Source organism: Metarhizium brunneum, chromosome 3 (genome assembly GCF_013426205.1).
Source record: "Metarhizium brunneum chromosome 3, complete sequence".
Classification (NCBI taxonomy): Eukaryota; Fungi; Ascomycota; class Sordariomycetes; order Hypocreales; family Clavicipitaceae; genus Metarhizium; species Metarhizium brunneum.
Genome location: NC_089424.1, coordinates 1,501,926 through 1,518,686, shown reverse-complemented (window position 1 = coordinate 1,518,686; position 16,761 = coordinate 1,501,926). Strand labels below are relative to the sequence as shown.

At 50.1% G+C, this 16,761-nt stretch overlaps 4 protein-coding genes across 4 annotated transcripts; 3 read left to right on the top strand and 1 right to left on the bottom strand.

Moving 5' to 3' along the window:
• Positions 1 to 5,895: 5,895 nt before the first annotated feature.
• Positions 5,896 to 7,407, top strand: MDH1_1 (Malate dehydrogenase, cytoplasmic; the record flags this gene model as incomplete). Its single annotated transcript, XM_014688819.2, has 7 exons — positions 5,896 to 5,908; positions 6,001 to 6,032; positions 6,135 to 6,245; positions 6,336 to 6,423; positions 6,518 to 6,980; positions 7,048 to 7,192; positions 7,267 to 7,407. The coding sequence occupies 7 exons, from the start codon at positions 5,896 to 5,898 to the stop codon at positions 7,405 to 7,407; spliced, it is 993 nt and encodes a 330-aa protein (XP_014544305.2).
• A 359-nt stretch (positions 7,408 to 7,766) lies between these two features.
• Positions 7,767 to 11,563, bottom strand: pli1 (E3 SUMO-protein ligase pli1; the record flags this gene model as incomplete). Its single annotated transcript, XM_066130631.1, has 10 exons — positions 7,767 to 7,898; positions 7,962 to 8,051; positions 8,116 to 8,233; positions 8,309 to 8,805; positions 9,680 to 10,100; positions 10,158 to 10,383; positions 10,445 to 10,550; positions 10,618 to 10,928; positions 10,993 to 11,340; positions 11,401 to 11,563. 10 exons carry the CDS (start codon positions 11,561 to 11,563, stop codon positions 7,767 to 7,769), a joined length of 2,412 nt encoding a protein of 803 aa, XP_065986655.1.
• Positions 11,564 to 12,604: 1,041 nt separating this feature from the next.
• On the top strand, positions 12,605 to 13,082 carry G6M90_00g057170 (uncharacterized protein; the record flags this gene model as incomplete). The annotated part of the gene is made up of 3 exons (XM_014688817.1): positions 12,605 to 12,767; positions 12,827 to 12,886; positions 12,946 to 13,082. 3 exons carry the CDS (start codon positions 12,605 to 12,607, stop codon positions 13,080 to 13,082), a joined length of 360 nt encoding a protein of 119 aa, XP_014544303.1.
• A 594-nt stretch (positions 13,083 to 13,676) lies between these two features.
• las21_0 (GPI ethanolamine phosphate transferase 2) lies at positions 13,677 to 16,639 on the top strand (the record flags this gene model as incomplete). The annotated part of the gene is made up of 7 exons (XM_014688816.1): positions 13,677 to 13,888; positions 13,949 to 13,993; positions 14,059 to 14,350; positions 14,405 to 14,532; positions 14,599 to 15,483; positions 15,559 to 16,010; positions 16,077 to 16,639. The coding sequence occupies 7 exons, from the start codon at positions 13,677 to 13,679 to the stop codon at positions 16,637 to 16,639; spliced, it is 2,577 nt and encodes an 858-aa protein (XP_014544302.1).
• Positions 16,640 to 16,761: the final 122 nt, after the last annotated feature.

The following is a 16,761-nucleotide window of genomic DNA, read 5'->3' as shown; positions in this document are numbered from 1 at the left end:
CCATCGACAATGGAGCGATACAGTACAACGCAACTTTACGGTTGCCAGCTTCGGCCACAACAGCTAGACTTGATGCCTAGTTGTCCTCCCAAACGGGAATCCGAATTGTATCAAGCCTACACACATGTTGGACCCAAGGTGGAAAAGCTGGATGAATGCTTCAGACGATTGAGCTCCAAATCCTAAATCGTGGGTCGTGGGTCAAGCTTCCGCGGCTCTTTCTACTACAACTGGTGCTATTCCCATTACGACGACATGCTAAATACACAAGCGAACATACAGCTCCTACACATGTACAGCTCTTTTAAGCAGATGGCTCAATCGCAATTGGTTTGCCCTTGCCCAAGCGGGCAAAGCAGCTCCATGTGCTACCGCAATCCTAGCCAACTGCGCAACACGCTAGACCAGGTGTTTCTGCACCAGCCGACTGGACATGGAAACGTTTCTCGTTATCCCGAACCGAAGCGAGCTTCTTGCCATCCCTCTTGTAATATTGACAATGGGTATCATCTTCCCAGGGTGTAATGGGCGAGAAAATCGTCAACTCGCCAACATGAAAAACTCTGCACGGAAGGAACTGGATTCGGACACGTCTGTAACAAAACAAATAGCGAAGCGTGACCAAGTCTTGATTCGAGGCCAATGATCGAGGCCGTGGGATTCAAGACCAGTTTACTGTTTATTTACTCCGTATTCCGACGCGGAGTTCTGTTGCCTCCCAATTGGCTGGGGCCGACATTCACGAGACTCTCGTTACTTGATCGATCGGGGCCGCAATCTCGGTCCAGGTCGCTAACTCCTCCATTTGAAGCCGAAATCCACATTACCCGAACCTTCATGCGAAAGACGGCTTTAGCTTCCCAACTCCAAAAAGAATACTAACACGATGCTAGAAATTGTGGTGGCTGGACCTAGCATCTACTACATCGGCAAGGGTGGAGCTGGAACACATGCCCAACTCCTAAGTGAGAAACACACCAAGTGTAATCTATCTGATGGTGACGCCCTCTAAATGACACTAGCAGCCGCCAGTTCGGTGCAGACATGAAAACGGTTAAGCTGAGGCCGTCGGCTTGCATTAGAGCACTCTACGCGAAGAAGACGCGCCCCAAGATGGAACATGGTGATGCATCAGAAAACATTACGCAGGTCGGCAACTGAACTCCGGGTCTAAGAAACTCAGTCTGGCGGCATGTTTTTACCAGTCGCCGAAAGCAAGCAAGTAACAACCCCCCAGCATGTATCTGACGCGCCGCAGCACCGTGCAGTGCCGAAACAGGACGGCAATGACACAGGCTCCTCGCTGTATATCAAGTTACAATGTCTCGGCATAAGTCGCAGCGTAATTCATTCCCCCTTTGGCGCTCGTGTCGAACTCCCAGCTTTCCCCGCACGCCACGGCTGAGCCCAATGCCGAGCATGTTTGAGCAGGGGACTGACAGCGCGGCTCTGTGGGATCGTGTGCCCTCGGTCACGTAGCATCCATGGCATTCAAGTCCACGCAGTCGTCTCATTGGATACCGGCACCCTGTATGTCGTGTTTCACGACGATGCAGAGGCCGTGGCACGGTGGTTCGCGCGGGATCTGTGTGTTCGCCAATTTATATGTACATACTGTTACAGCAGGATGTGACGGCGCCAAAATTGTAGCTTCGACAGAATACGGCCCAAGACTCTGTGCACTAGTGAACCTTGGCTTTTTTTTTTAATAGTGAGGAGGGCCCGGTCGGAGAGTACAAGATGTGACAAGCGAACTTGTTCATCTGCGGATGCAACCATGTCACCCTGACGCCTGTTTGAAAAAGGTTTAAATCCTGGCAGAAAGGACAATGCGCAACTACCTGATAGGCTCAGTGTATTTCCAAAATGCCACGTCTTGTAGTATAGTGCTGTGCGTGCGAGTTGTTTTCATGGTGAGCAGGGGACATGATCCTGATACTCCCTGCTCGACTTGGTCTTGCGAATATACACTCGCAACAGTGGTCCGGGGGTTTTACTATGAACTCATGATCTGCGGACGGTATCATGAAAGCATTAGCATTCCGGGTCGAATCGATCTTTTTTTGGGATTTAGAAGCGTCATGAGATCATCTTAGCATAGTGAAGAGCGGCAGGGCCTGAGTGGAAACATGGACATGCTACCAAGATACTGGTTGTGGTGTTTGTAAAACAACCATGTAGGCGTGTTTAGAAACGCATGGACTAACAAATTTACTTGTATACAATTCAATCACTGAACCAGTTACCGGACAAAGATACGGCTGCATCGTGAACGACACTATCAAACTATATACCGAATGGTCCTGTTGGTCACGAAGGGGTCCTCTAGTCGTCCATTTTACCAGGATCAATTACAATGACGGGTCATGATATGGCCATAATCGAGACGAGCTTTCTTTATCAATACCAAGTTCATCCCAATTTTGGATATTTACACGGCTGTTGTCTCGCGTATTACTTCGTGTCGTCGCTTGTCAGGTCATGGAAGCACAACTGATGGACCAGTGCCGCCAAAAGCGTCCATGAATACACTCCGCAGGCGGCTAAAAAGACTCCTTTCGATACAGCCGGACCTGGGAAATGTCTTTACTTCGTTACATGATTCAGGTTCTTCAAGCTCGGCCATCAATGGAAGAAGCAGTGGGAATTATTCCTCTGCTAGCTACGCCTCGGATAGCGCCAAGCAGCTCTGCCACAGTCTGAAGTACTATGAAAGAGAGTCCTCGCGGGCCACATCTAGGCACGCCTGCGTATAAATTTGACGAAACCTGGAAGGCGAAGGAATTCCTCGCGTATGACTACCTTGTTGAGGTTGCTGCATCGGCGACCCAAGATAAAGGTAATGACTGACAATGATCACCTTGCCAGTGTGAGATTGTCTCAACAGTTCCCCCAGAGGCCCTTTATCACTAGCAGGAACTTCTTCATGGACGTATAATTCCCTGAGCACTGCTTGCTGAATATGCAAAAGGCTCTGTCTCCGCCGTGTAGCCGCTTGAGCAAGTTGGAGAAAGTGATTACCCCTGAATCATTCGTTACCTCCCCTATTATGAATCATTCGTTGCTGGCCCGTTCAAAACCGCAGGACATGAATTCGCGTGTTCCTTGTGAAGGTGTGAAATTGCCTCCTGTCTCGGAAAACCAGATGTGAAGGAGAAACTGCGATAGCAACGTCCCTTTTACGGCCCAACTTCAAACCCTTTAAATCGTATATGCTCTTTCCATAGTGACGCAAAGCTATCTATGTGCACTATACACATGTAGACAGTTCCGGAGCACCATGAGATAATATTCTATATCTCAAAGAAAATGCTGCAGTCGACCCCGAGGGTTGGCAATGAAGTCTCCCCGTCTCCGTCTTCCAAAGGCGTAGCGTATGACGTTGGCCAGCATGCTGGTAACCACAGAACATGTGAGATGGTTGAGAAGACGGTCTTTACCATCCGTAATGTTGTACAAGTCTCACAGCTTCAGAGATTTTGGCCCGTACATGAAGCTCGACTCTTTCTGATCCTTTCCTCCAGCCTCAACTTGAGAGAAGCTTGAACATCTTGTTAAGAGCCATGCGTGGATTGAGCCGGCTTTCGCTTTCGGGATTTTATGATGTATCGGAAACGGCCACAAGTGCAGTTTGTATGTCATACGCAACTTCTTGCCAACCCTTATTCCAGGCTTGAGGCAATGCTGGGGTATGTTTTTAGGGAGCCCGTGTTCAAGCCAACCCTGTTACGCATCGTATGTCTCGGAGAAAGCCTGACACTTCGATCAAGTCATCAATACCAGTGGCTACACAGTGAAGTTAGCACTCGGCCTCCGACATGAAGTCCTAGAGTAAAAGGCACGAATTCTACTGTACTTGCAGCTTCCAGTATTGCGTAGGTACCCGCCGGCAGTTTTGCCCCGTTGGCGGAATTTGACAATGAACGGTTTAAAATGATTTCCCCAACTATTCTGCGACAGCTGTTGTATCTTTCACAGCTCACAGTTAAGAAGCAGGGACAGGAGTCTAGCCGAAACGGACGTGGAGTTGCCGGCTGTAATGACCCAAGTTACCTTTAATCAACCGCAACATCTTTACGTTCATGACAAGACGACAAGCCTCCACCTCCTTCAGCAGACTTGCACGAAGGCATTTGGCTTGAGCGTCAGGGCTGCTGAGCATCCCATGCATTATGGCACCGATTACTCTTAAGGGCGTCATACTTGTCTATTTGGAAACGTAGTATCCGGCATCATCAAGCATCCGACTATACATCCATATCTCCCGGGGAAATGGCGGCATCGTAGACTGTCCCGTACAGACTACAGGGATATAATATGCGAAGAGGGAAGGGTGTGAAATCATATAGTAGAGTTTGAGCAGCAGAAGCATTTGGATACTGGATTCATGTGGAGGCGTGACTCTCTTGCATTGCTCATTGTCGTGATGCAAAATGACAGCAAGTTGCGAGGTAACGAAAGAGTTGTATGAAAAGGCAGGCCAACGTAGAAAGGCAGTGTTTCGTGGTTGATTTGCGCGAGATATCATAGAGTGTCGTCTACTTGGGAACAGCAGAGCCTGTTGCAAACTCGGATAGTACTGTTGTCTGGCAATGGTTGATTCATGCTGGCTGCATGTGGCAGCCTCGAGATGACTTCGGTTTGTGGCGAAACGTTTGCCTACTGCCAAATATACATTAGTATCTACATCTAACAGTGCAATGCACAATAGACAAATACCCTGTGTGGTCAACTGTGTCTCCTTCTCAGCCCTTGTCGGGAAATTGTACAGGTTGGATAGGACGTCCGGATCAGGAGCAAGGATTTATATCAGCGTTATGTGATTGATGAAGCTTGATAGCTTCTGGATGTATACGGAACACATGAGTTTGTCCTTTGTTCTCGTGTCGACATGAATAGGGGGATCTGATTTGGTTGCTCTTCCAGTGGCGTCGTGGGATGAATTGCTTGGCGAGCTCTCACTCTTTTTGCTAGGTGCGCTCATCCCCCACTGCCTAGGTAGGTATTTGTTGTCTTTAAACTCTCCTTATATATATATATATATCCAAGTACCTAGATCGGTAATTTGTGGCAGAATCTATTTACTTATTGTGAAATATACAATAATATATTATAATAGCCAGGTACCTGGTGGAGCATGAGCGCACCTAACAAAAAAAAAACGAGCCCGCCGAGCAATTCACGTCGTTCGGCTTCTTACTGCTAGATCTGTCAGAGGCAAGCTGGCTAGAGACCGCTGCGAAGTCGGTTAGGGAAGAGACGCCAAGGGCTCGTGAAGATCCGGATGGCGAGGGCTCTCGAATAGCCTCGGGATCATTCGCCATTCACAAGCGATTCACCAAGTAAGCGCGCGTTGGTCGGGTCATGACGGCGGCGCGGTGGACTCTCAGGGGACTGGGAGCCGGCAGTGACGGGCGGGCGGGTCCAACAGCCAGCCATGAAGAGTCCATGTCTGGTCGGGTCGAGTCTGGCTGGGCGAGCTGGGCTGGGTCGAGTCTGGTCCATCATGAAAACATGTGGTGGTTGTGGTGGCCAGTCCGGTCCAGCTTGTTTCCTCATTCGTGCCGCTCTGATTGGTGTCCAAACTGCCCCTCATCGGAGCCCCTCCTCGGAGCCCCTCGCTGCGACGCTTGGCCGTGCCTCGATGGTGCAAGGCCTCTCTGCTATACAGAAAGCTCCGCGCCATTTCTTTGTGAACCTCTCTGGTGCCTTCTTCCTTTCTTCCAACTATCCTTTTTTCACATCACTTGGACTTCGTCATTCTTCGTCCTCTTCGTCCTCTTCGTCCTCCTCGTCCTTTCGGTCCTCGTTACTCCTTCCCATACAATCAATTAGAACAGCCTCAGCGGTTCGTTCCCAATCGACACTACCCATCCAACCTCCCTCGTCGTCATCATGGTTAAAGCTGGTATGCCTAGGATCCCTCAACCCCGCATTCCCGAATATTTCCACAATAAGTGCTATTTTTCTTCGGTAATGTTGACAGTTCTCCAATGATAGTTGTTGCCGGCGCCTCTGGCGGCATTGGCCAGGTGAGTTTGTTGGGCTTGCGCTCTGACCAGACCCGTCATCGGAGCAGCAGCTCTTTCGAGTACAAACCTTTGCTGACTGTTCTGTCTTCACTGTTTCCCTAGCCTTTGTCCCTGCTCCTGAAGAATAGCCCTCATATTGATGAGCTGGCTCTTTACGATGTTGTCAACACGCCCGGTGTTGCTGCCGATCTCTCTCACATTTCTTCAACTGCGGTAAGTTTGGCCCTTGGCACGGACCAACGACACCTTCTCCCATTAAAAAAATGCACAGTTGGCTGATCGGGAATGTCTGGGTTATTATAGAAAGTCACTGGCTACCTTCCTGCCAACGACGGCGCAAAGGCTGCCTTCAAGGACGCGGATATCATCGTCATCCCCGCCGGAATTCCTCGTATGCCATAATCCTGTGTTACACGTCCAAACAAACCCTGGCCACTCTGCAATCCGTTCCCTTAGAATGCCGACTGACAATCCCCGTTCTACAGGCAAGCCCGGTATGACACGCGACGATCTTTTCAACATCAATGCCGGCATTGTCAAGGGCTTGATAGAGACCATTGCTGAGGTTGCCCCCAAGGCCTTCGTTTTGGTCATTTCCAACCCCGTAAACTCCACTGTTCCCATTTCCGCCGAAGTTTTGAAGGCAAAGAAGGTCTTCAACGCCCAGCGTCTCTTCGGTGTCACTACCTTGGATATTGTGCGGGCCGAGACATTTGTTGCTGAAATCGTCGGCCAGAAGGAACCCCAGAAGCTCACCATTCCCGTTGTTGGCGGCCACTCTGGCGAGACCATTGTTCCTCTTTTCAGCAAGGCCAACCCGTCAGTCAACATCCCTGCTGACAAGTACGACGCCCTGGTGAACCGTGTCCAGTTCGGTGGCGATGAGGTCGTGAAGGCCAAGGACGGCGCCGGATCCGCCACTCTATCTATGGCGTACGCTGGGTTCCGGTATGTTCGACCACTGGCCCCTGTTGTAAGCGACTATTGTTCACAGCAGCTAACCGAATTGGTTTAGTTTCGCCGAGAAACTCCTACGTGCTGTGAAAGGTGAAAAGGGTCTTGTTGAGCCCAGCTATGTCTATCTTCCTGGTGTGCCCGGTGGCGATGCAATTGCCAAGGAGACTGGTTGCGACTTCTTCTCTGTTCCTGTTGAACTTGGAGTATGCCAATGAGCCCCCAACCACATGAATCCCATCTTCTTGTATCATTGAATATTCACTAACACCTGCTCCAGCCCAACGGTGCCGAGAAGGCCACCAACCCCTTGGAGGGTCTCACCGAGAAGGAGAAGGAGCTTCTTGGAAAGGCTGTGGAGGGTCTGAAGGGCAACATCAAGAAGGGCATTGACTTTGCTCATAACCCTCCCCAAAAGTGAACAATCCCCAACTTCCGCAAAGCAGCAATCTGATTTACGGATGGCTGTCTTCAGAGACAATAGCTATGTGAAACTAGCGTAATATATGAACAAGGCCGTTGTTGCTGATGTTGGATTCTTTTCATAGGCTGTGAAGTGCATTTTCGCCAATTACCCAACCCTTAAGAGCGTATCGACCGTCAATGGTAATATTCAGGGAGTGGATGACGAAGGCATGTGGGAACCAACAGGAACTGGTCGTATTTGGCGTTGAGACTTGGCTTGCGAGTCTCGTGGGCGTCGCGTTAGAGCAAATTGCAAATATTGCACTGTACCTTGCGTGTAAAAATTGCTGCAACAAACTCATATATCTTTGGTAGCTATGGTTTGGAATTGAGTGTCTTGATTTGGAAAACAGCTCCTGGCAGTTCGTTGATTTCTGCTTGAACAGTGGCCCTTAGGCCCAAGGCCGCTAAGGCACCTCGCACGATTCCACAGGGAAACCAAAGAAACTAAAACATGGTTAGCGACATGCTTGATTGACACAATTACACAGCCAGGAAACCATGTCATACCGGTTGTGCCCGCACGACCGCTTGACCCCCTGCAACAGTACTCATGCGCGAAAATGGGCGGAACACGTTGTCGGTCAGAACGTACACTCCCTAGTTGCCCATCAAATTAGCACTTTCCCTCAACAGCTTGTAGCGTTTGGCTGGATAAGCGTACCCGATGATTGGTCTTCAAATTGTCGATATTCTTCCCGAACACAAGAGACCACAGATCTTTGCATAAAAACTTGATCACATCCAGGGTATCGTTGAATCGAGGACGGTCTCTCGAGAATCTAGGTTGCACAGAGTTCAGCAACGTGAACAATAAACTACTCCCTCCCCCAAACGGCAGCGTGACAGAGACATACCTTTCCACCAGACCCTGGCCAACACGGTACCCGAGAGATTCCAACCGAAAATGCACCGCGTCAAGCTCCTCTTCGTCATCCAGCTTCCGGGTACCCGAGCTGGAGGCGTGGTGAGCTCCCCCCGACCCCAGACTCGCGCCGCGGTGGCTCGTCGAAGCCGCCTCGGCCGTCTGGGCGCCTGCGGGCTCCGACGGATCCTGCGTCGAGTCCCGCTCGTTTGTGACGCGGTAAGCAAGAGGGACGAGCTCTATCAACAGAAAGTCGAGGCACGATGACGAAAGAAAGTTGGCGGACGGATCCGACGAATTGAAGGGGGGCATTACGGGGTCGAGAGACATGGCGATCGCGGCGATTAGGTGCTCTTGCTGCTTCTGGACGAATCGGTGACAGGAGGGAATGCTTGTTGTCGAGGCGGGAAGGGCAATTATTTCTCGGTCGGGCGTGTAGCGGCAACAGAAGGACGAGTATACATGTTGTTGAATGGGCGCTGATGGACCCTGGGCGTTAGAGTAGTTAGTAGTGGCTCTGAACACAAGGCGGGAACCGAAGAAACGGGCCTCTGTAGGGTAGGCAGCTCTAGATCTGCACAGACTCCATGTATCACTGTTCCAGTGATATGTATACAAAACAAACGTTTGATCCCCTCCACAACATCGCCAGAATCTTGGTCAATACCCTTCCAACATTTTCAAACAGCGATTTCCGTGGTAACCTCGATTCATGGTGCTACACAGTATTGCGCATACCCCATGCTATACCATTACTATGCTATTCTTTCAACAGCTATATGCCTGTGAGGCTGTGAATAAGCTTACCAGGATTGCCTTTAAATTGGTTGGTAAGGTTTGTGAGGTGGCTATGCTTCTCGCGCGCCGCCTACAACACGTATTAACACGAACCAGTCAAGTTATCCTGCTTCACCTATGCCTGTTAATGCTGTAAAACCTGATACAGACGAACCAGTCCAACATAAGACAAAGCTTTGTATATGCTAAGCCAATAAAGGCATTGTATAAAGTCTTGTACACTAGACTTATCTCTGTATAATGCCAAGGACAAAACCGTCCCTAGTAAATAAAACTGCCATGCCATGACCATGAATCAACCTTGAAAAACCCAAACTCCACATCTTCTCGTCGAACCGCAAGATGGAGCCAATCCGACTAAACAAGAGGGGAATCTTCCTTTTTCTTAAGCCCAAACGCCTGTGCCTCGTATCCCAAAATACCAAAGGAAAACAAATGACATTACCACGAACCATAACCTATCTCGAGCCCTTGTCGCCAGAGGGCCCAGACGAAGCTTCAATCGGGTAACCGCTTACTAAGAGCATGTATTCTTGTTGATCGGTCAGCTAGGCCTGTAACCCACAGGAGACTCGCTCAGGAAGCCCATGCTACTCGAGTTCTGGAATCCATTTGCTGCAGTATTCTGTCTCTTACGAGGCTTTTCCAATGGCTCCTCATCGTCGGATGAAAGCGTCAGATCAATGACTGCTGTTGCTGGACGCTTAGCGCTGTTGGGTGGGACGCTGCGTGGTGCACTTGCTGAGCTGTCTCTCCCCCCAGATGCAGGTGTGCCGGTTATGGGTGTTATAGTCTTGGGGGTTTCTAATCGACGCCCGACAATATTGATTTCTGAGATTTCTAGTTCGTCATCGTCGTCAAAAGCAGGATCATTGGATGATTTCGGATTCTCATCACGAGATGCTTTCGTCAACCAATGCCCATTTGGTTCAATAGTGACGGCTTCGAGATCTTTGGGCGTGTTCGCTAGAATATCCCGGACGTATCTAGCAGGTGAGAGTCAGTCTGGGTGATTGCCTGTTCATCAGTAGGGTTGAACTTACTCGTCAACTGCCAGTTGCTCAAAAGGTGCCGATTTGTTGCAAATGGGGCAGAGCCATTGAGGTCCTTGCTCCTGAAGCTGAAGATATGACGTAGCGTCGAAGCATTGTATGTGAGTGCAACTCAAGCTGCGGCATGGAACGTCCAATCTCATATAAGAGAGCGGGCATTTCAGGGAGAGAACTTGTGAAGTGGCTACAACGTCTGGATCTTGGGCCTTCTTGTTCACTGTTCAACTGGGTTAGCGAGGGGGGGGGTGTTTGTAAAGAGAGAAAAAACATCAGCTTACGTTCGGATACAACCGACTCCTTCGGTATCCTTCGACGTGTAGAAATAATGGAGACTAGCTCCTTTACTGTTGTGATCTTGCAAACATTGGCAACGAGATAAAATTTCTGAGTTGATATGTCAGCTATATTTCCTGGAGGTGAAAAAGAACTGACATCAAATGGAAAATCTTACCTTGTTGGTTAGAGCATATGTGAACTCGACGTTATTGATGTAAAGGGGTAGTTTTAGGCGAAGTGCAGCCGTGATGTCAACTGGTCTAGTAGACCCAGGTTTATTCTTCAAGCCACGCAAATTTGCCTTGATCTCCTGGTTATTCACCTTTAGCTCAGACTGATGGGGGAATGCGACATTTTGGACCCCATATATGTCGCCGGCACAAAATATCATAACTCGGTACGACTCGTCAGTTAGACACTGTAGGAGCGCTGGGTGGTCACTGGCTTTGATTGGTATGTTGATCGAATTCCTATGCTGTGCCATTGCTGCAGGCCGGGGTCATTAGACGAGTCATTCCTGTTTGATGGCAAAAGGAAGAAGACAACATACTTTCACATGTCCGCAAGTTGCTAACAGCGGTTTCTATGCTGTAGAATGGACTGGGGTGGAATATTATATTGCCAGTGGACGAGGTGAATGGATTGTTTGAAGTACGACCGTTTACGGCGCTGGTAGATCCATGAAGGCCCCGTTGCTGGTAAGGGCTGGCGGCTTGGTTGTAGGAAGTCATTGGAGGCGCAAACTGCGTGGTAGGAAGCCCTGCGGCAGTAGTCATCGTGCTTCGTTGAGTACATGCCTTGGACGATGGACTCGGTCGTTGCGAGGCGGCATTGGTGATGCTTTGCCGCACTTGTTGAAAACGTGAGGCATCATTAGAGTTGACAGTGTCTTGTATCACTATGGAGAGGATGATGGTTAGATAAAATGTGCAGTCAGCTCCATCCGGGCAAAACCTACAGTCAACGATGCGGCGCTGGAGTTCAGCCTTGACACCGGTGCTTTTCAGACCATTAACTTGACAAATGGAGGAAAGTTGACGGTTCAACAGTTGGTTGCCCTGGACCAGCCGCACCAGGGTAGTTACGTCCTGTCTCTGTATGGGGGAAAAGGAAGTCGCCATCGCAATATGGTCTGGGTGTGACAGCTTCGGCCGTTTCGACGGGAAGGCGGAGGGGACAGAGCGAGAGGAAAGAGCGGCAAGACAAGGGCTAGCTCGGCATGAATGGCAAGAGCAACCCGGGGCGTCTCGATATGGTAAAGCAGAGGCTTAAACACTCTTGGGCACGCGGGCCCCGGGACCGACCGCTATTCAAGTGTCTGGTTGTGAGAAACGTCGAGTCCTAGATTTCAGAAGTCTGCTAGATCCTCGGTGACGAGCAGCCCACGGCTCGCAAGACACTGCTCGCAGGTCGAAACGTCGTCGTTCGCGCGGGTGTCAGGATGCCCACCAGACATTCACTTGCCGCCTGCGCCTGGCCCGGCGGGGGAGACTGTGATTTGTACCGACTGAGTTCGCGGTCGGTGTAAGCAGAGTATTTGAGGTTGTTAAGTCGAAAAGGATCGATTTTGCCGGCGCAGTGACAAGGTCATGTAATGCATCCTGACCCAACTTGGCGAAAAACGTGACGAAACCCGGCTTCAATTGTTGGCGTTGAAACGTGATGCTTGCTCCCTTTGATCAAACGAACATTGAATTGATCCGGAAGGCGGTCACAGTGGCAGGCAGCTGGCGACGGAGAGTGACAGTGGCCGACAGACACTTAACCGCGGCGAGAAGGGCGAGAATATGTTGACTCGTGCCTACAGAGGGAGAAGGCACGCTTCAATCTTGAACTTGCTGCCGGTGCCTCCGTCTATAATACTGCCAGGCGTTATCAGTGCTTTTCTCAGTTGGCTCTTTCCAGCCACGCAGCAGAAGTCAGCACCCTGGCGCCCTTGCGCCACAGATTTTGCTGGCGTCACCATGCCAGATCTCACGCTGTGGGTTTTTTGCGCCCCGCTAATGAGTGCAAGTTGCGACTGTGAACGATGTGACGGTCTTGGTCTTATCTTATCAAGACTTTTTTTTCCGCCTCACACCATCCCGATATCCAGGGCTCACCATTGAACACGCCTTCCTCCTGGCCGCCATTTTCACCTGGTGCACATACTCACAGACACAATGGCCAAGAGTTCGAGGTCAAGTACCAGGAAAGAGAACAACAGGCGCAAGGCCGCCAGTGTCTTCAGCCCAGCTGAGGTTGCTCGAAACGAGCGTCTGTCCGCGAAGCTGCTGGAGTTGGCGAGACAACCTAAGCCCGAGTCTTCGGATGTGAACATGGACGGTAGGCGACTTGATGGAATGGCGAATGGCACATTTCTACATTATGCTAAGGATTTATAGCCAACGCAAGCGAAGACGTGGCGGAAGAAGTTGGCAGCGCCCAAGCTGGTGATGATACGGGTATGTACTCTGCTCTATACTCTACCTAAGTCGTCGGTATGTACTAATTGTTCGCTCAGGCATGGAAATCGATTCTAAGCCTTCAAAGTCGCGCATTGGGAAGAAGCGCATCGACAAGAGGAAACAGAAGAAGTCAAGCATTGTGTTCGCCAAGTACAGTGACAAGGCGGCCAAGAAACAGAAGGGCAGCCGATAAGCGGCCGAAATGATTTGAGTTTTTCAGTTTGGAGTTGAACGGTTTATGGCGTACATTTCAGCAAGAGTTGATGCATTTATGATGTCTCGGAAACACGAGGATGAAGACGAACAAATAACCCCGTCCATGTATTTCTCTGAGTGAGCACTCACGTTGGCACGCTCTATCAAGACTGTCTCGCGCTTGAACTGGCATTCTTGTTAGAGCATGTGTGGCTTCGATGTAGAATTTAGACTGAATGCGGTGGCGCAGCCTGGACTTGACCAGTCGACATGTCAAGCCGGCGGTCTCAAATTTCAATTGGCCCTGATGTCACCCCTGGAGCCCCCAGGCCCTTCTGGACCCCTGGCCTGTTCGTTCCCTTGATAGTCAATACTACCACCACCGAAAGGTCTAGTACTAGTAGTCACTCGCCTCCAAAACGGGAACATCGTACCCTGCTGGTGCTCGATTGCCGGCTTTTGCTTTCTCGCCTTTGTCCCCTTCAGGCACCTCTCAGATGGACGAGTCCTTTGTTTGACGTGTGCGTATTTCTCTCGGCACCGTCCTGCAGTCCCTGCCTCGTCACTGGAGCCAACCAGAGACAGAGACATCATGGCCACCGACGCTGGGCTGCGGCTGAGTGCTGTTCTTGTAGCCATAGCCAATATTTTGGTGCCCTTGTCCATTGCTACATTTGGAATCGGATTCTTCCCTTATAAACCGGTTCTTCCTGGCCTTGCGGAATATGAGCCACTGGAGTTTGGTGAGCCACCACGCGCGCCATTTGACCGGCTGGTGTTCATGGTGGTTGATGCGCTTAGAAGGTATGTTTGTGACGACTCCATGCCGAGAAAATGCACATCTCTAACAGCTCTGTTCTTCAGTGACTTCGTCTTCTCCCAAGGCTCTGGGTTTGAATATACTCAAAGGTGACTTGCCAGTTCAGATCAAGAGTGATTGGCCCCTTGCTTACCGTATCCCCCAAAATCTCCAGTCTCATTCGAAAGGGCGTGGCCATGCCGTTTACTGCCAACGCTCGCTCGCCAACAGTTACCATGCCGAGACTGAAGGCCATCACCACTGGGTCAATCCCGTCATTTGTCGACTTGATTCTCAACTTTGATGAGGCCGACACCTCATCCACTCTGGCTGCCCAAGACACCTGGCTTGCCCAAATTCGGGCCGCTGGCAAGGGCAAGCTGTTGATGTTTGGCGATGATACTTGGCTCAAGCTATTTCCTGAAACTTTCGACCGCTATGACGGCACGTCCAGCTTTTTTGTTTCGGTACGCCTTTCCCTGAACGTATCCAACGATACGGGCGGCTGATAGTACGTTTAGGATTTCACAGAGGTGGATAATAATGTTACCAGAAACATTCCGGGTGAGCTCGAGAATAAGGATTGGGGCCTCATGGTACTGCATTACTTGGGCTTGGATCATATCGGCCACAAGTCCGGACCGCGAAGGTAGTCTTTCGAGGCCATGGCTCTTTTTACTTTTCCAGGACCCCGAGCTAATTGTGCGCGAAACAGTAACAACATGCCCCCAAAACAACGCGAAATGGATAGTATCGTAAAACTGATTTACGAGGGCTTGGAATCAAAAGACCACTTGAAGTCAACCCTGTTTGTACTCTGCGGTGATCACGGAATGAATGATGCTGGGAACCACGGCGCGTCATCTCCTGGCGAGACTTCCCCAGCACTTGTCTTCATGTCTCCAAAATTCAAAGGTGTTTTGCCCAAGTTGGCGGCCCCAACGCAACCCAAGGATGAATTTGACTACTACACCATGGTAGAACAGTCCGACATTACCCCCACAATTGCTGCGTTGCTCGGCTTTCCAATCTCCAAAAACAATCTTGGTGCATTCATACCTGATTTTCTGTCATTTTGGCCCTCGCCAAAGGATCAAATACAGATTCTAACCCGAAACGCGAAACAGATACTTGGTATCGTGACAGCCGTTTCTGGCAAGGAGCTGTTTGACCCGAAAACAAATAGCAAGCCTTGTTCCCTCGAAGATACCGACATGAACGCTTTGGCATGCGATTGGCACAGGCTAAGTAAAGAAGCTGATTCATTGCTTGGGTCTTCGACATTGGACCCGATCTGGCTTTCTGGCATGGCCAATTGGCTTCGCAAAGCTCAGGATTTGATGAGCAGCATGGCCTCAAACTACGACATCCCGAAACTAGCCTTGGGCCAGACACTTGCTCTGGTGGCCGTCGTTTGCAATGTGTTGGCAATGACACGCCTGGGAACTGCCGGTGTCGGGAACATCTTGCCCCTAGTTGTCGTGACTGTATCGTACGGCGGGATGATGTTTGCCAGCAGCTACGTCGAGGAGGAGCAACATTTTTGGTACTGGTCCTCTACTATTTGGATTGGGCACCTTGGCCTCGGCGCTATTCGAAGGTAAATAAGGCCCCTTGTTTAGGATTCACATTTTTCTCCAACTACGGGCTGGCTAACCCACCTTCCTTCCTGCAGAACTCGAGCTGCATCCAGCGGCCTAAGGTATTTGCTGGCATTGGGCGTCATTCGACTGATAAGGAGCTGGAACCAAACAGGGCAAAAATTTGCAGGGGAAGCAGACCTAGTCAAACTATTTCTTGTACCCAATCCGCCGCTTTTGTGGGCTTTGATCATCGCCTCATATTTTGTGGCATCTCTTCAGCTCATGTCCAGCATTCACGACTTGCCATACGTTGCCGTTACATCAGTCACATCTGTGCTGGTCTCCTCCGCCTTCACTTTCAAACTCGCCTTTACGGCCGAGGATTCGCCGGAACTCGTCACAGCCTTTGCCAAGAAAATGAACGATGCGTTTCATGGGCAGTCTTTGCTTTCAAGGGCCAGGGTCGTCTTTGCCGTCCTCTTGCTACTCTCCAGTTTCGCAGTCTACCAGGCTCGAAAGGGAGGCTCGAAAGCCATATCCTCTGGTATAGCAAAACCTAAATACCTTCTCGTATATATGCTTTCATCACTTGCTAATTTATGCATTACAGCTAAACTGATACATCACATCTACGCCTTCCTGGCAATGACTCAATCCCGGGCGACAAACATCCCGCTTCTCCTCCTCTCGAGCATACTCCTACACTTGCTAGACTTCAGTGAACTGACAGTGGCCGAAATAACCACTACATCAATTCTGTTCCAGTACGCATCCTTTTTTGCCTTTGGCGGATCAAATGCCATCTCGTCAGTCGATTTATCGAGCGCCTATAACGGCATCAGTGGCTTCAATGTCGTCGCCGTCGGCGCCCTCACATTCATCAGCAACTGGGCAGGCCCCATCTTCTGGGTCATAGCGACCAATCTGCTACTCCTGGAGAAATTCAGACAGGGCCAGCGGCACATCTTTCGTCATCACTTGGTTCTCCTGACCCTATTTGCGACGGCTAGTGTTGCCTTTGTCATGGCAGCTTGCACGGCCTTGCGAACACACCTCTTCATTTGGACTGTCTTCTCACCCAAATATCTGTACTGTATGGCTTGGAATTTGGCCCAGCACCTGGCCATAAATGTTGGCTTGGGTAGCCTTCTCTTTTCTCTCGGTGCGAGGTAGCAACAACGCGTATTCGTAAAAGAAGGTGGATTCAATTTGGTAAATATAAAAAATATACAGACATCTAGATCTCTTGATCGCGAATATCGATAGACATCATATAAGTACCAAGCAAGCAAGGG